The 23,156-nt window shown below is 37.7% G+C and overlaps 2 protein-coding genes across 2 annotated transcripts in view; both read right to left on the reverse strand.

Annotated features, from left to right (window-relative positions):
• Positions 1 to 2,507: 2,507 nt before the first annotated feature.
• On the reverse strand, positions 2,508 to 14,417 carry LOC121377884 (tyramine receptor tyra-2-like). The gene is made up of 2 exons (XM_041505985.1): positions 13,821 to 14,417; positions 2,508 to 4,351 (listed from the first exon to the last, which is right to left on the reverse strand). The coding sequence occupies exon 2, from the start codon at positions 4,344 to 4,346 to the stop codon at positions 3,453 to 3,455; it is 894 nt and encodes a 297-aa protein (XP_041361919.1). The 5' UTR covers positions 4,347 to 4,351; positions 13,821 to 14,417; the 3' UTR covers positions 2,508 to 3,452.
• Positions 14,418 to 18,590: 4,173 nt separating this feature from the next.
• The window catches only part of LOC121388294 (AP-3 complex subunit beta-2-like), a 35,854-nt gene continuing 31,288 nt past the window's right edge, over positions 18,591 to 23,156 (reverse strand). The window contains exons 23-25 of the mRNA XM_041519580.1: positions 22,258 to 22,300; positions 21,486 to 21,668; positions 18,591 to 20,001 (exon numbers count right to left, since the gene is read on the reverse strand). Of these exons, the coding sequence (XP_041375514.1) occupies positions 19,715 to 20,001; positions 21,486 to 21,668; positions 22,258 to 22,300 (513 nt within the window). The 3' untranslated portion in view covers positions 18,591 to 19,714. The remainder of the gene's footprint in view (positions 20,002 to 21,485; positions 21,669 to 22,257; positions 22,301 to 23,156) is intronic.

Below are 23,156 nucleotides of genomic sequence, written 5' to 3' on the forward strand. Positions count from 1 at the left end.
TATTTTAGTGTAATTGCACTTCATATCCCTTTTTATAGGTACAATTGTTTTGTTTTTTTAAATCTTCTTTTTTTTCGGAAACTTATTTTCGTGCTTATATCCAATTAAGGTTCAAGCACGCTGTCCTGGGCACTTTTCACCGGATATCACTTTTATGGTTTCTGTAGATCTATATATTTTATTGGTATGTATGTAATACACGAAATTAGTACATGGGTTTAATACATGGATAGCATGGTTAAGTTATGGGATAAATACGTGTACGCAGACAGATTGCAGATCAAAGGGGTTTGCGCCTTTTTGCATTTATATTAAAAGTCTGTGCGCCTTAGTCTTAGTAACTAGTTTAACGTGTCCATATACCACTAGGGTTTCGAACACGGCTATCGGCAGTCCGGCCTCCGATAGGATCGGGGGTCTGACTCGGGATAGGGATAGTCGGTGCGCCGCATAGAGACTGGGGCCAGGATCTAGCTCAGTCGGTAGAGCGCTTGCCTGGGGTGTTGGTGTCGTAGGATCGAATCACCTCAGTGGACACATTTTATAATCGGGGTTTGTTTCCTCGTCCCAATCAGCGTACCACGACTCATATATCAAAGGCCGTGATATGTTATGGCTTGTCTGTGAGAAAGTGCATATAAAAGATGTTTTGCTACTAAAAGAAACAAAATGTAGCTGGCTTCCGCGTCAAGACTATATGTCAGATGTATCAAATGTTTGACATCCAATAACCGATGATTAATAAAGTAATATGCTCGAGCGGCTCTGACTAGCGACAAAGAAAAGGAGTCTTCATGTGACGACATTTAAAGCTAGGTTCTCGGGTGTTGTAACATCTACGGCGTTTCGTGTGACGACATTTAAAGGAACATTCCTGAGTTTGCTGCAATTTTTAAGATGTTATCGACTAAGCTGCAATTTTTAAGATGTTATCGACTTTTTAACTATTGTAATTGTATATCAAATATATTTTTCTGCATAAAATATTAGTGTGTCTGTATATTAAACGTGTTTTTGATCGTTCTAATATTTATACTAGGTTCAATTTCATTTTATTTCCTAAAAAAAAAAAAAAAATGTACGTATGAAATTATCCAGTTTGGGCTTCTTACAAATATTAAGACGACCAGAAACACATTGAATATATAGACACTGATATTCTAAAAAAACAAAAATATATTTAATATGTAAGTTTAATCGTAGAAATATTTTATTAGTCGGAAACATCTTAAAATGCAGAAAACTCAGGAATGTCCCTTTAAAGCTAGGTTCTTGACTGTCGTAACATCTACGGCGTTTCATGTACCAATGCTGGGGTATTGGTTCTGGCTTTACAAGTCGAGTACAACGAGGACAATCGATCCTACTACCTGTCACACCTCAAGGTGATTGCTCTAACACTGAGGTACATCCAACTCGCCCCCACCCCAACACACACTTACAATTGCTTCATCGTGTGGCAGCTCAGTCTGGTAATACTTTTGTTCCCAACGAATCGCGTGTATTTGTTGGAAAATCAGTCTCGTTTAATAGTTTGCTCTTTATCCTATCTTGCAATATCTCAAACCTCTGCCATTAAATTCCTTTAACATTTAAATAAATGTGCAAATAAGCCAAAACTGTAAACATTATGATGAAAGTATATTTGTTTTGCTGTCTTCCCACAGACGTCAATAAACCTTTTCTGAATACTGTAGGTGACCTTTTCATTAAACGTGGCACCCCTCCATGCATCAATCCTGCACCCGCCCTTCAACTATGATAAGCAAAACATGCCATTTAGCAATCAGCTAATGTTTCCCAAGCATTAATGTAAAGAGATGGACACAAATGGGCGATGGGTAATCGTGTACGAGAGTGTTAAAGTGACTATCCGGAGTTTGCTGCGGTGTAAGATGTTTTGACTAATAAAATCTTGTAACGGCAAATATTACATATTAAACTTTTTTTTTTTTTTAAATTAGAATATTAGTGTCTGTATATTCAATGTGTCCCAGTATTTGCAAGTAACCCAAACTGGATTTGGTATCCCAAACATTTCGCACGAACGAAAAAAATATGTATTGGGAAATAAAATGAAGTTTGACCGACTACAAAAACTAGAATGATCAGAAACACGTTTAATATACAATCACTAATACGATTTTTATTTAGAAAAATACTTTTAATATGTAATTACAGTCGTTTCAAAATCTCTGTTGTCATCGTCTTAACAATCAACGTAAACTGTCCGTAAAGTCCGTATGTAACACTGGTGGGTAGGCGTACTTGGTCCGCATCTTAGTTCCACCTCCTACTCAATAGTGAGTGTTAAAGCACCACACCATCATTTGTCATGCCATTAATTGTTGTAGAACCTTAATATAGTTCGGTTTAGGAAATAGTTCTTCATTAAATATATATATATATATATATATATATATATATATATATATATATATATATATATATATATATAGCTTCCCACATTAAACATTGCACCCCTCCGCTCGTGTATTTCATATGCATATTTGTTGTTCAAAAGTAGAAATACATAACATATTACATCAACAAATTTATTGAAACACTTGTAACATATAGACTTCTCCGAAAACATAATAAAAACTTGACGTTTTGAAAGTAAAATTATTTATTACAAATGCTGATAAATGCAAAATGTTTTCGATGTATTTTCCACGCTACATATAACATTTGTATATTAGTGTATACGATGAATATATATATACAAACACTACAGTCATGTTGGATCTGTACGATCCAATCAAATAATTCGTTGCAATTAGAATCATGAATATTAAACACAAACAATGTAGGACTTTGTATTAAAATGTTGAGCTGAACTCTGGTTTGGTTACGTCAATTCTACCGCGGTTCGTGGACATACTCCTGCGGAAAATGTTTCGACCTTGATGTTCTAAAATGCAGTTTTATGTTTTCTACAAATAAAATACATCATAGCAAATACCAATATTTTAAATATATACAGCTACCATATACTTAACTGGCGCCCATGCAGTGGCGTAGGAAGGTGCCAAAAAGGTGTGGGGGGGGGGGATACTTTTATATTTATACACTTTTACACTATTATAAAGCAAATATAAAGCAAAATATCTGAAAAGTGGGGAGCATGTGCCCCCCCCCCCGTTTCCTACGCCAGTGCCATGTATAGAGTATACTTAAGTTGGAGCATGTGCCCCCCCCCCCCCCCCCCCCCCCCCGTTTCCTACGCCAGTGCCATGTATAGAGTATACTTAAGTTGCTAATGTTTTACCTGTCTCGGACGAAGGAGTTGTCAGTGTTCAGAACCTACGCCCAAGACAGGCGTGTGCTATAACAACTTGTTCTGAATGTGCACGTAAACCAAATGAATTGAATTGATGGTTCATAGTTAAAGAGTAACAGATCTAACTTGTGATCTATTTAACTAGCCTATTAGAATAAAACAAACCTAATTAACAACACCGCTTGCTTCTGAAGCCTGCCCTGACGTTTGGACAAAACAGCCAACACAGAGGAACCATCAAAGACTTGACAAACAGTAGCCACACGCTGAGCACGCGAATCCAGTAAAGGGCAGAGCACTCTGACTTGGACTGACACGAGATCTTATTGGCTGTCGCCAGCAACAGGAAAAATGGCGTGTAGAACAAAATGGTGGCGAAACTGGCCAAAACAATATCTACCGGCGCGCGAATTCGTTCCCCCGACATGTCCAGCCCCGTTGATCGTCTTTTAACAAAGTATAGAGACACGGCCGCAATCAGCGTAATCATGATTAAAACCGCCTGGGGAATAAAACAGACTAAAATGAAAACGGTTTCTAGCGGCCCACCCTCTAGAGTTCTGATGCACGGATTCCTTATGTAGGCTAGACTGGGCACTGTTGCTAGGATATACAAAGGAATTAGAACACACGACGACAAGACCCATGGTAACAACGCCAATATGGCCGCCATGACGTTTCTGGACGTGTCGCAGGAGTAGAAGAAACAGCCGATTCCTAGAATATAGTCCATGTTTATGACGAACAGAGCCAGGGATGTCACCGAGGGGATCAGGGATATGTGTGCGAGACCCAGGCTGTTTAGAACATTGCAGGGGTGGATCCACTCCCCTCTGAACGTGAGGTCGGCGTACATCGGACACACGAACACGCCCATGAGCAGGTCTCCGAACGCGAGGTTCGCTACGAGGATGTGCTTCGTGGAATTCCGTAGTTTTCGGGAACACACGACGACGAGAATGACGAGGAGGTTGTTGAAGGCGATGAGGACGCCGAACACGACGAACAGGACGAAGCCGACGTCGTTTGTAGCTTGTGAAGTTATTCCTGGAATCAGCGACATCGTGTCTGAAGAAGAAAAACATATAAAACATATTTAATAAAACAAGAATTCTGAGAGTAGTGTTAAAGGTAGTATCAAACCAAAGAACACCCGGCTGGGTCACAATTCGAGGTATGTACACAGAACTTTTGATTCGTTCCAGCCAGTGCTCCACAACTGGTGTAGCACAGGCCGTGGTATGTACTATCCTGTCTGTGGGATGGTGTATATAAAAGATCCCTTGCTGCTAATCAAAAAGAGTAGCCCATGAAGTAGCGACAGCGGGTTTCCTCTCTCAATATATGTGTGGTCCTTAACCATATGTCCGGCGACATATAACTGTAAATAAAATGTGTTTAGTGTGTCCCCCTCCCTTAAAGTATTAACTGAAGAATGTGGAACCTTCTTCAGTTAATACTTTAAGGGAGGGGTTGTAGTACTCATAGTTTGGTTGATATATTACATACACTAGTATTTTAACCACATACGTTAACATTTTCGCCTATGGGGTTTTATTTGGTATAGTACGACTTAAAGTACAAGGGGCCATAACTCAGTCAAACATGGACAAATTCGATTTTTTACAGAGTTATGACCCTTTAATAAATTCCCATGAAAGTCAAACTTTATTTAGTCACTACACCCTCTTCTCTCTCACTAGCCACTAACCAACTTAAAACTAACCCACTGTCTTGGACAGACAGCCCAGATACCTGAGGTGTGTGTGCCCAGAATAGCGTGCTTGAACCTTAATTGTATATAAGCACGAAAATAAGTTGAAATGAAATGAATTTTTTTTATATTTAGCCATCACTCTGACAAAAATGGGTAAATCCCATAAATGTCAAACACAATCTGTATTTGTACATGATATGACTAAGCTGTGAAACACGATCTGTAACTGTACATGATATAACTAAGCTGTGAAACACGATATGTAACTGTATATGATATGGCTAAGCTGTCAAACACGATATGTAACTGTATATAATATGGCTAAGCTGTGAAACACGATCTATAACTGTAAATGATATGGTTAAGCTGTCACACACGATCTGTAACTGTATATAATATGCCTAAGCTGTCAAACACGATCTGTAACTGTGTGAAACACGATCTGTAACTGTACATGATATGGCTAAGCTGTCAAAAACTATCTGTAACTGTATATGATATGGCTCAGCTGTGAAACACGATCTTTAACTGTATATGATATGGCTAAGTTGTTAAACACGATCTGTAACTGTACATGATATGGGTAAGTTGTTAAACACGATCTGTAACTGTACATGATATGGCTAAGCTGTCAAAAACGATCTGTAACTGTATATGATATGGGTAAGTTGTTAAACACGATCTGTAACTGTACATGATATGGCTAAGCTGTCAAAAACGATCTGTAACTGTATATGATATGGGTAAGTTGTTAAACACGATCTGTAACTGTACATGATATGGGTAAGTTGTTAAACACGATCTGTAACTGTACATGATATGGCTAAGCTGTCAAAAACGATCTGTAACTGTATATGATATGGGTAAGTTGTTAAACACGATCTGTAACTGTACATGATATGGGTAAGTTGTTAAACACGATCTGTAACTGTATATGATATGGGTAAGTTGTTAAACACGATCTGTAACTGTACATGATATGGGTAAGTTGTTAAACACGATCTGTAACTGTACATGATATGGGTAAGTTGTTAAACACGATCTGTAACTGTACATGATATGGGTAAGTTGTTAAACACGATCTGTAACTGTATATGATATGGGTAAGTTGTTAAACACGATCTGTAACTGTACATGATATGGGTAAGTTGTTAAACACGATCTGTAACTGTACATGATATGGGTAAGTTGTTAAACACGATCTGTAACTGTACATGATATGGGTAAGTTGTTAAACACGATCTGTAACTGTACATGATATGGGTAAGTTGTTAAACACGATCTGTAACTGTATATGATATGGCTAAGCTGTCAAAAACGATCTGTAACTGTATATGATATGGGTAAGTTGTTAAACACGATCTGTAACTGTACATGATATGGGTAAGTTGTTAAACACGATCTGTAACTGTACATGATATGGCTAAGCTGTCAAAAACGATCTGTAACTGTATATGATATGGGTAAGTTGTTAAACACGATCTGTAACTGTACATGATATGGGTAAGTTGTTAAACACGATCTGTAACTGTATATGATATGGGTAAGCTGTCAAAAACAATCTGTAACTGTATATGATATGGCTAAGCTGTCAAAAACGATCTGTAACTGTATATGATATGGGTAAGTTGTTAAACACGATCTGTAACTGTACATGATATGGGTAAGTTGTTAAACACGATCTGTAACTGTACATGATATGGCTAAGCTGTCAAAAACGATCTGTAACTGTATATGATATGGCTAAGCTGTGAAACACGATCTGTAACTGTATATGATATGGCTAAGCTGTGAAACACGATCTGTAACTGTACATGATATGGCTAAGCTGTTAAACACGATCTGTAACTGTATATGATATGGCTAAGCTGTTAAACACGATCTGTAACTGTATATGATATGGCTAAGCTGTCAAACACGATCTGTAACTGTACATGATATGGCTAAGCTGTGAAACACGATCTGTAACTGTATATGATATGGCTAAGCTGTTAAACACGATCTGTAACTGTATATGATATGGCTAAGCTGTCAAACACGATCTGTAACTGTACATGATATGGCTAAGCTGTGAAACACGATCTGTAACTGTATATGATATGGCTAAGCTGTTAAACACGATCTGTAACTGTACATGATATGGCTAAGCTGTGAAACACGATCTGTAACTGTATATGATATGGCTAAGCTGTCAAACACGATCTGTAACTGTACATGATATGGCTAAGCTGTGAAACACGATCTGTAACTGTACATGATATGGCTATGCTCAATATCTTGAGGCACTGCGTGAAAAAACAAATCATCTACCAATCGAGTATCAAAATCCATAATCCATTGTGGGGGTGGGGGTATTAACTTATTGTTCCTCCGGTTGATGATGGAATTGATGTAAATATGTTGGTGTTTGGGGCTGTTTTTAATGTGTAGTCCTACATAAATAAAAAAGATATTAAATAGTTATTAAAGGTTCAATCAGACAGCTGTAGGGTATAGAATCTGGTGAATACGACAACAGGTGCATGGTCCTTATTTTTCAAATCCTTCTTATGTTCATATAATTCTAATTAATCGAATGTTGATCCTTTTGTGCCAACCGATTATAATTGATTATTGATGATGAAATTCTAACCGATTTCCAGTATTATTTTTAGTCGAATATGTGTATCTTTGATGTATTGTTGGAAAGAATTTAGGGAACACATAAATGGTAACAGCAACTGTCGACAGAAACCAAAGCTCTTATCGACAGTACCAGGGGCCTAATTCACTAAACTCTCGCAACTTTGCGATCTCGCAGTGCAATGCTAAAAGACTTACAAAGAGAATGTTTTGTTGTCTAACAGAGCCCAAGAGATCTTTGTGAATTAGGCCCCAGGACGTTAAACCGTGTTACGCCCATTGGGCTATTTCTTGTTGAAGCCAGTGCACCACGACTGGTATATCAAAGGCAGGGAACATTTTGTTTTCAAAGTCTTGATGAGCAATGTTTCGAGTAAATTGAAAATTTATTAGCAGCTAATATTAAATGTTTTAAAATCGTGTTGCGATTTCTGAAACTTGCTTAGCGAATCTCGACGCGATGCTGAACGATCCTGTCAGTGGGATGATGCATATAAAAGATCCCTTGCTACTAATCGAAAAATATAGCGGGTTTCCTTTAAGACTATACGTCAAAATTAACAAATGTTTGACATCCAATAGCCGATGATTAATAAATCAATCTGCTCTAGTGGTATCGTTAAACAAAGCAAATTGTAACTTTTAACCGTGTTACTGACATTACTTCAGAACTGACATTCAATCCCATATTACATCCCTGTATTTTAAACAGGTATAACCACTCGAGCAGTGAATTAAATTTGGCCTCAGGTATCATGTGTTCCTGTTTTTTTCTTATCTGTCCATCATTATATGTACTACGATACAACTTATTTATATACCGATACACTTTGCATGAAGTTTACTTAATACCCCGTTGTTAGCAACGCCGTATCTTGACTTTGGTCGGTTCTGTCAACGTCTCTATCCTTAACTTATCAAAAAGTAAACGTTTGCGTAAACTTAAGCTGACTGAGGTAACCCATATTTTTGGAGGTTTAAACTATAAACTTCAACTTGTATCACATATTGTCTTTGTTTTATCAGTATCCTTCCTCAAAATACTGCTGATGCGCTTGTAAATAAAATATTATGACATTATCATTGCATATCGCGATTCAGGGCATCCATATAGTGAAATATCGCGATACAGAAATTATCTTTGTACCCATCCCTAATAGTTTAACACTGCTGTGTTTTATTGCAATGCTGTCAGTGTTTGCATATTAAACGTGCATTTCCAAGTTGCTACATGTGTTTCTAATAAATCATTACAGATTAACCGATTCCACATAATATTATAATTTTTGCATAATTAAATCAGGAATATCCACACTCTAATAGAATATAAGAAGTTCGTTTTGTTTAACAACATCACTAGAGGAGATTGATTTATTAAACATAGGCTATTGGATGTCAAACATTTGGTAATTTTTACCAAGTCTAAGAGAGGCAGCACACTACAGTTTTCCATTAGTAGCAAGGGATCTGTTTTATGCACCATCCCACATAAAAATAGCACATACCACGGCCTTTGATATACCAGTCGTGGTGCACTAGCTGGAACGAGAAATAGCCTAATGGGCCCACCGACAGGGATCGATCTTAGACCGACCGCGCATCAAGCGAGCGCTGTACCACTGGGATACGTCCCGTCCTGAGGCGAGATTTAGCTCAGTCGGTTGAGTGCTCGTTTGAGGTGCTTGCGTCGCAGGATCGAACCACCTCGGTGGGGGTTTTCTCGTTCCAAACAGTGCACTACAACCGGTCAAAGGCCGTGGTATGTCCTTTCCTGCCTGTGGGAAAGTGCATATAAAAGATCCATTGCTGCATTAGGAAAAATGTAGCGGGTTTTCTCGGATGACTACGAGTCAGTATTACCAAATGTTTGACATCCAATAGTCAATGTGCTCCAGTGGTGCCGCCCTGTTTGTAATAAATAACTACACATTAATAGATACATTTATAAAATACTAGTACGTAATACACGTAGTTATACCCACACTTTACGAGGTGTATCGGTGAACATCCCTTCCAGTGGCGGATCCATAAAATCCATTTAGGGGGCCCCGAAGGCCACAAAGATCCCCGAAAGGATTCCTCAGATTCTCCAACGGAAAAAAAAATGAAAAAAATAGAATAAAAATGTAACTTTCGCAAAAAAAAAAAAAATTGGGGGGGGGGGGAGAGCCCCTTAAACTCTCACGCCCACCCCATCCTTAGATCCGCCACTTCCTACATGTTTGTCCGTCGGGCATAATTGTTGTTTCGTAATTCAGTGTATACAATGATTGTATTTCTATATGAAAATCTCAGTAAGAAACCTACTTGCGTTCTTTATGCCTCTCAGTATATTAGCAAACCTACGTGCATGTGCTTCCATTTCGTTATCGCCGGGGTACCGAGATAAAATACCGGCGCCCCCTGGCCCTCATGGCTGAGTGTGTATCGGGAAAATCCATCAAGCGATTCAGTGAAGCGGAATGATAGAACAGGTGGAAAGCGGAATTTAATTAAGGTGGACGCAGGTTTTCTTTACTGGTGCTAAGAGTTACAGGACAGGTGATCATTAAGATTATTTTCTGTCCAGCCGAGTACCAGAAAGCCGAGCGAAATGTATTTTTTCTGGAAGGTTTGTTCCCAATGTTAATGCAGCTATGGCGAAGGCGGCGGGGAGGGGGTGGGGCATGCATCCCCAAGCACACCTCCCCCACCCCCCCCCCCCCCCATCCCACACACTAACTGTTATATACTCATCATAATTAATTAATAGCCATTGGACTTTCTCGTATTTCCGTCTGATGTGAAGTCAGTCTGGGATCGATCCCCGTCAGTGGACCCATTTGGCTATTTCTCGTTCCAGCCAGTGCATGACAACTGGTATATCAAAGACAGTGGTATATTCTATTTTGTCTGTGGGATGGTGCATAAAAAATATCTCTTGCTACTAATGGAAAAATGGAGTGGATTTCCTCTCTAAAACTGTATGTAAAACAATCACCTAATGTTTGACATCCAATAGCCGACCGACTCCAAACCCTGAATGAGTGCTCCGCAAGGCTCAATGAGTAGGTGTAAACCACTTGCACCGACCAGTGATCCATAACTAGTTCAACAAAGGCCATGGTTTGTGCTATCCTGCCTGTGGGAAGCACAAATAAAAGATCCCTTGCTGCTAATCGGAAAGAGTAGCCCATGTAGTGGCGACAGCGGGTATCCTCTCACGATCTGTGTGATCCTTAACCATATGTCTGACGCCATATAACCGTAAATAAAATGTGTTGAGTGCATCGTTAAATAAAACATTTCTTTCTTTCTTTTCCAATAGCCGATGATTAATAAATCAATGTACTCTAGTGGTGTCGTTAAACAAAACAAATTTTAACTCTAGCATGGCAGCGATTTGTAGACCTTGTATCAACAATCTTCCCTTTATCTGCCTCGAATCCAAATGGACGGTGTTTTGTACAATTACTAGTAAGTTCCATCAATTTCCTCTGCGTTACGGCCATGTTCCGTTTATATCCGTTTATCAGCGGTATCTTATTCCGTGCGCACGGAGAACGGGGTGTTAATTGAGTGACAGGTCAACAAGGCGTTGCCTACTGATAAAGTGATGAGTTGAGCAGACGGGGATTCCCCATCTGGTTCTGATCGAATCGGACCAGACGGCATCGGAATTACCGTGTTGTGACGGTAAGGAATGCTGCGTGCGGCGCGAAACCAGCTGTGTGGCAAAAGAAATCAAATCATTTGTCGTTGTTAAAGAGAAAGAACCGGCCTCGGTGGCGTCGTGGTTAGGCCATCGGTCTACAGGCTGGTAGGCAATGGGTTCGGATCCCAGTCGAGGCATGGGCTTTTTAATCCAGATACCGACTCCAAACCCTGAGTGAGTGCTCCGCAAGGCTCAGTGGGTAGGTGTAAACCACTTGTACCGACCAGTGATCCATAACTGGTTCAACAAAGGCCATGGTTTGTGCTATCCTGCCTGTGGGAAGCGCAAATAAAAGATCCCTTGCTGCCTGTCGTTTAAGAGTAGCCTATGTGGCGACAGCGGGTTTCCCCTAAAAAACAGTGTCACAATGACCATATGTTTGACGTCCAATAGCCGATGATAAGATAAAAAATCAATGTGCTCTAGTGGCGTAGTTAAATAAAACAAACTTTACATTTATTAAAGAAAGAACTACAGAAACTAAAGTTTAAAACGGAAAATAATTCGAAAATTCTGAAGTTGCCAAGTGGTATAGAGCATTAACCGTGACCAAACTGAAATGATATGTAACAATGTGCAATGTTTAAATAAGTTATATTAATGAAGATTAAAGTTCAAGTGTGTTTTCTTTAACGACACCACTCGTTAGGCGTACGGACTCCCATTTTTGTAGGGGGCAGGTTGGTTTTTGTCCGAATTAAACGAAAATGCCTAAATCTGGATAAAAACATTTATTCATATTAGCATTGCTGCCAAACAGTGTTGCAAACGAATCACTATAGGCCCTACGCATTTTTACCTGGATTACTACTAATTTTGCGGATAGAATGATGGAAATGCATGGTAAAAAAAGGTCTCAGGTTAACACATTTTGCCCGAATATCTCTATACTTTTTGCCCGAATTTGAGGAATTGCTCCAGCGGTAGAAGGTAGTTGCGGGGGCGAGACGTAGCCCAGAGGGAAAGCGCTCGCTTGATGCGCGGTCGGTTTGGGATCGATCCCCGTCAGTGGGCCCATTGGGCTATTTTTCGCTCCAGCCAGTGCACCACGACTGGTACATCAAAGGCCGTGGTATGTGCTATCCTTTCTATGGGATGGTGCAGATAAAAGATCCCTTGCTGCTGATCGAAAAGAGTAGCCCATGAAGTAGCGATAGCGTGTTTCCTCCCTTAATATCTGTGTGATCCTTAACCATATGTCCAACGCCATATAACCTTAAATAAAATGTGTTGAGTGCGTCGTTAAATAAACCATATTCCACAGGCAGAATAGTAACATACCACGGCCTTTGAAAGACTAGTCGTAGAGCACTGGCTGAAACGAGAAATAGCCCAATGGGTCCACTGACGGGGATCGATTCCAGACCTACCGCTCACCAGGCGGAAATTCGAGAGAAACTAAACGGAAAATAGTTTCAAAATTCTGAAGTTACAAAGTGGAATAGACCATTAACCTTGAACAGACAGTGGTTATGTTACATTTACTGATGTAACAGACAAACACAACAAGCCTATAAGTTTAATAAACTCGCTAGTTTTCGCTATTAATGTTCTGAGTTTCCTTCCATTTAAAGATGTTTTGCGACTAACAGAGCATTTTTACCCCCCACCCCCACCCCCTAATAAGTTCGTACGTACGAAAAAATATATACTAGTATTTTGAAGTAAAATAAGAAAAAGAAGTGCTTCAAACATTAAGACACGACCGCAAATACATTGAGATACAGACACTAATATTTGTTTTTCTTTAAATAATGGGTGGGACGTAGTCCAGTGGTAAAGCGCTCGCTTAATGCGCGGTCGGTCTAGGATCGATCCCCGTTTGTGGTCCCATTAAACTATTTCTCGTTCCAGTCAATGCCCTACGACTGGTATATCAAAGGCCCCGTGGTATGTGTTATCCTGTTTGTTGGGATGGTGCATGTAAAAGATCCCTGTCTATTAATGAAAAAAATTTAACGGGTTTCCTTTCTAAGACCATATATCCAAATTACCAATGTTTGACATCTAATAGCCGATGATTAATAAATCAATGTACATTAGTGGTGTCGTTAAACAAAACACACTTCAAGTTTTTTTTTTTTTTAAACAGTGTTCTATATTTTCACCACAAGTATGATTTCTACATCTTCATAAGTTAATGTCTAATATTTATCATTATGTTTAACTGTTTAATCTTTGAAGTACTTAATTTATGTTCGTAATAAACCTGCAAAACATTCAAATATACTGAACTGAAAACCACATTGCCATCTTACCGAGTTAATGTTCATGTAGTAATAACTTCATCGAGTAAACGATATATAGAATTTCAAGAAAGCATATGACCTCGTTTTCAAAGGTTCTAGTTTGCTTTAAAGATTAGAAAAAAATGCTTTTGATGCATTCATCATGATGGGATCCCAATTTAAAAGCGTAATAATTAAGATAAATGCAACAGTCAAACTAAGCAAAAACTCTATAAGTATATATGACGTACGACTGAAATGAAATCTCCAACTTACCTTGTAAATACTTGAGCAAACGGTAACGTATGTAGAACTTCACAAAAACATGACCTCGGTTTCAAAGAGCGGCAGTTTGTTTCTCGGAATGCAGTCAGTAGCATATATCTTCATCTACAGCATATCTCTGGGCAGTGTTTTGATAAACAGTGACCTAGCGTATGTGTGTATCTGAAAGAATTCATGCTTCTACCTTCCAGAAGGCAGCTTGGATATCATTGTGGGATGATCCAGAAATCCCTTCTCCCCAGTCACCAGAGCTTCCCCTATCTAATCTGAGAAGACTTCATTAGACTTGCTGAGGTCCGTTTAGACGGGCGTGTAAATACATCTGGTGCACCGATGAGAACGTAATTCCAGAAAGGACGCGGACATTGCTTCCAGGCAACTGCGTTCGTCTTTGGGGAAATGTCAACAACACGCCATTGACGCAGTTGGAAATTGTAGCTTCAGGACATGGAGCTTAGGTTTCATGTTTGAAACAAATTGCAGCTGATATAACGAGTATATTTGTATTATTTAATAATGTATACAATAGACCATTCATATTATTTATTATTATTTACTATCGCATGCCATTTATTAGTACTCTTTCAGACTTTCACCGTCATGGTAGATAATCATAAAAAAATAAATGTTGAAAAAAGACCAAAACGTTTAAAGTTTGTTTTGTTTAACGACACCACTAGAGCACATTGATTTATTTAATCATCGGTTATTGCCAAACATTTGGTAGTTCTGACAGTCTAAGACCGGAAACCCGTTACCTTTTTCATTAGTAGCAAGGGATCTTTTATATACACCATCTCACAGACAGGATAACTCATACCACCGTCTTTGATATACCTGTCGTGGTGTACTGGCTGGAATGAGAAATAACCCAATGGGCCCAAAGACCGGGATCGATCCCAGACCAACCGCGCATCAAGCTACGTACCGCGCCCCAAAAGACCAAGCAAAAAAAACCCAAAGACGTATGCTGCATGGGGATATTTGCCGATAGCCGTTGATAGTAATAACACACGAAGAAGAAAATGGTTTATTTAACGACGCACTCAACACATTTTATTTACGATTATATGGCGGCGTCGGACATATGGTTAAGGACCACACAGATAGTGGGGGAGAAAACCCGCTGTCGCCACTTTCTGGGCTACTCTTTTCGATTAGCAGCAAGGGATCTTTTATATGAACCATCCCATAGACAGGATAGCACATACCACAGCCTTTGGTGTACCAGTCGTGGTACACTGGCTGGAGCGAGTAATAACACACGAGTTATTGTGTGTTATTTCAGTAAATGGTGCTACAATATGAGGCTAAGAAAAACTGTAACTTTAAACGCACGTATAACATGTGCGAGCTATTTTGTACTGTCATGGGGGTTATGCAAATAAACCATTCTTCTGATGTTCTCGGAATTCACGACGTGTCGGTTAGATGTCTTTTCTTTAAGCTTTCTGTTTGGGGCCATCATACTATAGATTGTGTAGCGTAAAACATAGGCGTACAGTCTTCAATAATAAATTTGTGGAGGGGGAACTGGGAAGCCGATTTGTTGCCCAAGTTGAATGAAAATGCCCGAATCTGGATAAAAAGAGATATATAGAGTTAATAAAAAAAGTGTTGTCGGCCCCGTTTTTATTGTTTTTTTAATAATAATAAAAAAATAATAATAATAAAAACCAGACTTCGAATATTCGTGTCGGCAAGCTTGCAGATATGTGTCTGTGTTATCCAGGGGGCATTGAGGTTTAACGCGAGTGACGCCCCCATTATGACGTAGAACTGTAGGAATTCATATTAATTGTAAACCAAAACGAAGAGGTGCCTGCGAACCCTGGACCTCGGCTTCTAATTTTCTGGATCCGCCCATGCCCCATGTATCCACTGGACCTGACGAAGAGCCTGCAACCCTGGACCTCGGCTTCTAATTTTCTCACGCCTAAGAACTGCCACAAGTTGACAGCTCTGCCTGCTAGACTTTAGCTATTGTGGTGCGTCTTTATTAAGTATGCCACACTTAAATATTGAATCCGTCCTCCCCCACCAAATGACACCAGCTGGCTACAGGTCTGTATATCAACACAACCACCCTTCAGGAAAACAATCAAATACATACATTTTTTTTTTGGGGGGGGGGGGGGGGGGGATTTCAAGAAACGTGATTAATTAAGACGTCCGATTAGTCCTTCCATAGAAACCATAACAATACACGCCATTGGAGGGTAGGGGAAAGAGCAAGTTGAATAATTAATGATTCTTACACACCCGTTGGTGAGAACACCATGCGTTATTTCTGGTTACACATACTTGTTTTATGACATGTGTTAACAATTTCAAGATATACGACTGGCTGCTCATAAATGATGACCAGGTCACTAATGCCATACGCCCAATACCCCCCCCCCCCCCCCCCCCCCCCAGCACGGTGGAAATCGATTACACTGTGACCTATAGTTAATCTGGCAATCATGTGTCTGTGACGCTTAAGTCAGCTACAAGTGCAACGGCTGTAACTAACTTTTAGTAAAAATTTGCTTCAAAAGTTTTTTTTTTTTTTGAGGATATGTAAGAAAAAGAATAATACATTCATGTTCGTTATATACCATGTAACTCACAACTCGTTGTTTACAAAACGTATCAAAGTCGCTTTCTCTCGTTAGATACATTTTAAAACAATTCGATGCGAGATAAATGGTATCTAATGGCCACTCATGTATTATTATCTATTTAAATGACTAATCAAAGCTATGCATCTTATACTTTATTTATACAATTTTCTTCATTTGTAAACAAAAAACAACAAGACCCAATATTTCATAGTTTTTAATATTGCATTTTGTGCTGCACAAACAATATATACAGACAAGCATGCACTCGGACATACTAGGTATAACATATAGGCCTACATATACAACGATAATTATTTTCCACATTGAAATTGGTAATCAGCATCTGAACTTGAATCAAATTAATAATATAGGTATTTAACATTCTTTAATATCAATTTAAAAAGTACATCTTTAAAGGTCTTCAGGAAAAAAAAAACAAGAAGAAAAAACGCAAGAAAAAACCCCTCACAGATTAGAAGGATAAAGCTGTATCCTAACCAGATGTGAACGATTATTTTAGAAATCACCAATTTCAATTGCCGTATCCTAACCGCATGTGTATGGCGCGACATATAAATCTGTCACGTCGCATACGCGCGGTTAGGATTAGGATGTGGCAATTGAAACCAATGATTTCTAAAATAATCGCGTCTGGTTAGGATACAGCTTTACAATCAGTTCTTTGTGTTTCCTTCCACAAATAAAACTTAAAATGGAATGATCCATCTTTTCACACAAAACATTTGGTTTTGAAAATATCCCCCCCCAAAAAAAAAAAAAAAAAAAACAACAACCAAACAACAACAAAAAACCCATTGTTGAATGCAGGCACGTGTGCAGAGGAAAGACTTTAAGGGATTGAAACCCATCCCTGCACAAATTAAATTTTCTTTAAAACAAAAAGTGCGACTTGAACCCCATAAAAACTTTGTTTGCCAGCCTAGACCACCTCCCCCCACCCCCACCCACCCCCCACTCCACCCCAGCATAAGTTCATATGCATATGCCTGGAATGTTTCTTTCTGGAACAGTTATGTATAACAATTTGATGTCATTTGTGTCTGAAAATGTCTTCTTTTTTTTTTTCTACTTTTTTTTTTTGGGGGGGGGGGAGGGGTTTAGATGAAAATTTAGTCCATACTGGTAGTTCATATTAGAAAAAAAACACCCAAAAAACAACATTACACTCAAATACATATACATGTATTTTATATTTCTATACAAAAATACCTTTCAGACACACAAAGTGCCAATCCCCCAAGTGATGAGACTCCATATGCCAATGTTTATCATCATTCAAAATCATTTTTAATCTAACTCCTAACTCCTAATTCCACAACTTTAGTTTTAATTAGTCATGATTAGCTGCTTTGTTATAACATGAACAATTGGTTAATACATCAAACAATGATAAATCAACTGGTTCATTGAAGGAATAAATTAAATAATTGCACAAAATATTCAACAGTTTGACATCTACATTTGTTCTAAATATCTCTGACACGTTCAACACATAGACATAACATACAGCTAACATTTCCGAAAGACAATGCAATAGGTGACAAAACTGTGAACGATCGACAAGCACTATCACAATATTTTTCATATTTAACATAGCACAAATCGGACATATTTTGATGGGATTTCCATCAACCGATCCATCAACATTAACCACTTCACTGCTACGGTAACTGTATTTTGAAATATTTACACTTAATATGTAAGATACCCAGGAAGACGGCTTGCATACACAAAACGGGGTGCACAATGAAAGTATTCGTAATTTGTGTTTTGTGAATGCCAAATTAATATAACAAGAGAAACACAAATATTTTATTATACTGATATAATTAATTAGTTAAAATGACTGTCAAAATGGGCCTTAAAATGGTAATTTTAACAGACACAAAACTAATGGGATTCATATTTAATAACTTTAAATAAATTTAAAACAAATAAAATTAATGTTTCTTTTTGGGTTCAGTATCCGGTATTGTCTGCACTATGTAATATTGTTTTTAAACTACATGTATATTATTAGAACATATACTGATAGAAAGAAATAAACGATCACACAGATAGCAACAAGAAATAATGACTGCATCAAAAATCAATTGATATTATCAGAAGTTGACTGGGAACATATAGGCAGCATATTCAACACTACCGACATTCAATCCCACATTACAACTTGATATGAAATACAGACATTACTACGCTAGTAGTGAATTAAATTTGGTCTACAATTCGATGTGTTTCCTTATTTCTTTTCATCAGTGTAATAGGATTTTACTTGTTGGGAGCTTTTTTGGTTCTTTAAAGTGGACCCTGTATAGCAGAAATATAATTTTGTATTTATTATTATTATTTTGTTGAAATTGATGATATACAAATGTAGTACTGTAGGTATGTTCATGCATCCTCCCACTCAACTCAGGTATACAACAGATTTATATGATAAATAATACTGCAAAACCAATATGAAGAACTAATCACCTGGTTTGGCCATCCTTAAAATCATTTATTTGCTGTAACCAAAAAAACAAAGTTTTGTAAGTCAAGAGGTTTGTTGGTAAGGACCTAATGTTTGCATTTAAAATGTATAGAGAACACTAAAAACAAAATAAAACAAAACAAAAACATAAGGAAGTATTGCTGAACAAAAAATTAATTACTGTAAATCATGAAATTAATAAGAACAAGATACTAATGTGTGAAATGCAACCGATGATGTATGTACAATACTTTCTTGATGCATTACAACGGTTCTTGTCGACACAAAGTAGATGTACTACATTAGCTCCATCCATGTCAGTTCTGTGGTCTGCATAAATTGTGGAGGAAATTACAAAACAAAAATGGCTAGCTTTCACTCATTTGACTGTGAAAACAAATGCCAACTTCTGAAGCAAATAAATTTTAAAAATATTCAGCATTTTGTTTTGGCAGTGAGATCTTTTAAAGCTTTTTCCTTTTTATTACTTTTTCTTTATATTTGTTTAATTTTTTATTTTATTTACATCACAACCATAAATGTTTCAAAATACAAAAATACATACTTAAATAATCAACAAAATTTTGATCTTTTAAAGTGTACCTGGTTTATGCAATACTATCATAATGCATTATTTTCTTGATTTAAAGTAACTGGGTGTGTAGGTTGGTGGGGGGAGGGTGTTACAGCAAACAAGCTCTTTTTTTAATGTCAGGCCTATTCATCATTTTATAGATATTAAATAACTGGCATTTTCCATGAAGAACTTCCTAACAAATCTCTCGCTATTTTTCCAGCGCTGCCTTGATATCTTTCAGTAGCATTGTAGCTATCACCATTTTCTCACAATTGACAGTCATTTTGGCCGAGTCATCGTTTTTCATCACAGTAATGAGAACCAGAGCACTCATTGCGACTGTTTTGGCAGCGAATCTAAGAACAGCATCATCGGATGATGGAATCTGTAGTACGTTCGCCACAGTGTGAACGCACCGACATAAATCATTCATTGGTTGGTTACTCTCGGAAATGTTGACCTTTGAAACATTCTCGTTCATTCCAGACAGCTTTCCTGAAATAAATAGTGTACATGTTATAGAAATGAGCATTCTGTGAGTGTTGCTGAGGCAATGTATGGTCCGTACCAAGCCCAACAAATCTACTAAGTTCAAGGGCCATAACTCTGTCAAAAGATGGATAAATTCCTTCATTTTTGGCCCTCAACTAAATTCCCATGAAAGTCAAACTTGATCTGGCCATAACTGCCACAAATGGGTAAATCCCCATTCAAGGTAACACCTGATCTGTAAAAGTACATGATAAAACTGTACACAAAAATTCAACTAAATATCTTGAGAAATTGTGAAAAAAGGTAGGGAAATTTATGTGGGACAGACAGATAGACATACAGACAAAGGGATAGAGAGGAAACCTATAGTCCACTCCGGTTGGACTGGCAGGGGACTAATAAGGGGCCATTAACAATGACATAAAATGTTCACGATTGCCCAACCATATACTAAGGATCAGAAGGAAGTTAATGGCCGAAAAAAAAGTTTTTGTATAACAGAAGTCTGCTTTTAGAAGTGGAGGGAGTGAGAGAGTAGTAAAAACAAGTACACCTTGTAAGCTTGTGAAAATATTATTTTGACAAAATTCATAAAACTCACAAGCTGTTAACTTCAGGGGGAAAAAAGTTTTAGTATTTAAACAATTTTAACTTCATGTACATACATAGGTCTTAATCTGATGGGCAAAATCTATTTCATGATTTACAGTATATAAACATACGGAAAATTTAAACTTTGTTTTGTTTTATGATACAACTAGAGCACATTAATTTATTAATCATGGGCTATTGGATGTCACATATTTGGTAATTTTGGCACATAGTGTCAGAGAGGAAACCTGCTACATTTTTCTATTAGTAGCAAGGGATCCTTTATATGCATCATGAATCCAACAAAGAGGACAGCACATACCACGGCCTTTGATATACAAGTCTGGATGCACTGGCTGGAATAAGAAATAGCCCACTGATGGGGATCGATCCTAGACCGACTGCACATCAGGCGAGTAGTTTATCACTGGGCTAAGCCTCAACCCCGATGTATGACAGATTAAAAAGGATTTGATGCACAATAATATTCGGTCTTCTCCATCCAGGCCAAAAAACTGGGAGTTGTTCTTATTCATCCCCCCCCCCCCCTCCCCTCCCTAACCATCGTGGTGTACTGGCTGGAACAATAAATAACCCAAATGGCCCATCAACAGGGATCGATCCTAAACAGACCACGCATCAGGTGAGTGCTTTACCACTGGGCTACGTCGTTCTAGTCAGTGCACCACGATGGCATATCAAAGACTGTGGTATGTGCTATTCTGTCTGTGGGATGGTGAATATAACAGATCCCTTGCTACTAATGAAAAAATGTAGCAGGTTACATGACCATATGTTAAAATTACCATATGTTTGACATCCAACAGCCAGTGATTAATAAATCAATGTGCTCTAGTGGTGTCGTTAAACAAAACACATAGAAAGGTGTCCTGTACCTTGCTGGCTGGTAAACTCCATTTCGCTCATCGTGTGCGGCTGTAACAACTCTCCGACTGGAGCCGTGATGCTCACGTTGAATTTCTGTTCCTTCGTGGTCAGCTCGAACGTCGCTGGCTGAGTTGTGTCGTTGTAGTTGATGCCCATCAGTACCGACGTGGATGCTCCTACTGCCAATGTTGCTGCGGTGAGAAATACAATAGGTATACTTAACTCCATTGAAAACACACCACCCAATTATCAGTTGTTAACGCTATCGCATGAGTGAGTTTGCTATATAAAACACACTATAACCCTAACCCTTGTATACAAATTTGGGGTTATTTATTGTCTACCAGAAAACATCCAGTTAAACAAAATCAGTTCAATGTGTTATTTCTTCTCTTATCCTTTTTTACACTACAAATCTGTGTTGTGCATTTTCAATTGAGTTCATTATTTATTTATTTATTTATTTATAATTACATTTATTTCATTGTTAAATTGAGTTGCTTTCTGTAGTTAGAAATAAAGCAGACATATTTAGCAAGTGTTGCTATTGTGAGAAATAAAACCCAGACATTTATTTTTAACTACAACATGTATCCATTTTGAGGAATGAACATTGTTCTATCATTTTTAGCTACTGGTTTTAATACTTTTATTATGAAGATCTAAAACAAAGTGCATATACAGCCAAGTGAAATAATTTTATTCTTTGGTTAGTCAACCAAAACTCTGTCTCTCTTCCCTCACCCCAATGTGCTCTTTTCTATGAAAATTTTGTCTTACCAATTTCAGGAAAATCTTGGATTTCCATACCAGGCTGTAGTTTCTGTGAAAGAGAAGTTTTACCACAACGGTAATTAGTGAATTAAACATTCTGTGAATGAGAAGTTTTACCACAACGGTAATTAGTGAATTAAACATTCTGTGAATGAGGTTTACCATAAAGATAATTAGTGAATTAAACATTTGGTGAAAGAGAAGGTTTACCACAACGGTAATTAGTGAATTAAACATTCTGTGAAAGAGGTTTACCACAAAGATAATTAGTGAATTAAACATTCTGTGAAAGAAATGTTTTACCACAATGGTAATTAGTGAATTAAACATTCTGTAAAAGAGAAATTTTACCATAAAGACAATTAGTGAATTAAACATTCTGTTAAAGAGATTTACCACAAAGATAATTAGTGAATTAAACATTCTGTTAAAGAGGTTTACCACAAAGACAATTAGTGAATTAAACATTCTGTTAAAGAGATTTACCACAAAGACAATTAGTGAATTAAACATTCTGTTAAAGAGATTTACCATAAAGACAATTAGTGAATTAAACATTGTGTTAAAGAGGTTTACCACAAAGATAATTAGTGAATTAAACATTCTGTTAAAGAGGTTTACCACAAAGATAATTAGTGAATTAAACATTCTGTTAAAGAGGTTTACCACAAAGATAATTAGTGAATTAAACATTCTGTTAAAGAGGTTTACCACAAAGACAATTAGTGAATTAAACATTCTGTTAAAGAGGTTTACCACAAAGACAATTAGTGAATTAAACAGTGTTCAAGAGGTTTACCACAAAGATAATTAGTGAATTAAACAGTGTTAAAGAGGTTTACCACAAAGACAATTAGTGAATTAAACAGTGTTAAAGAGGTTTACCACAAAGATAATTAGTGAAT

The sequence above is a fragment of the Gigantopelta aegis genome, chromosome 2, assembly GCF_016097555.1.
Source record: "Gigantopelta aegis isolate Gae_Host chromosome 2, Gae_host_genome, whole genome shotgun sequence".
Classification (NCBI taxonomy): domain Eukaryota; kingdom Metazoa; phylum Mollusca; class Gastropoda; order Neomphalida; family Peltospiridae; genus Gigantopelta; species Gigantopelta aegis.

Bases quoted from the DNA above. Each gene is read 5' to 3' on its own strand.
- LOC121377884 (XM_041505985.1), bottom strand. From the start codon at position 4,346: ATGTCGCTGATTCCAGGAATAACTTCACAAGCTACAAACGACGTCGGC.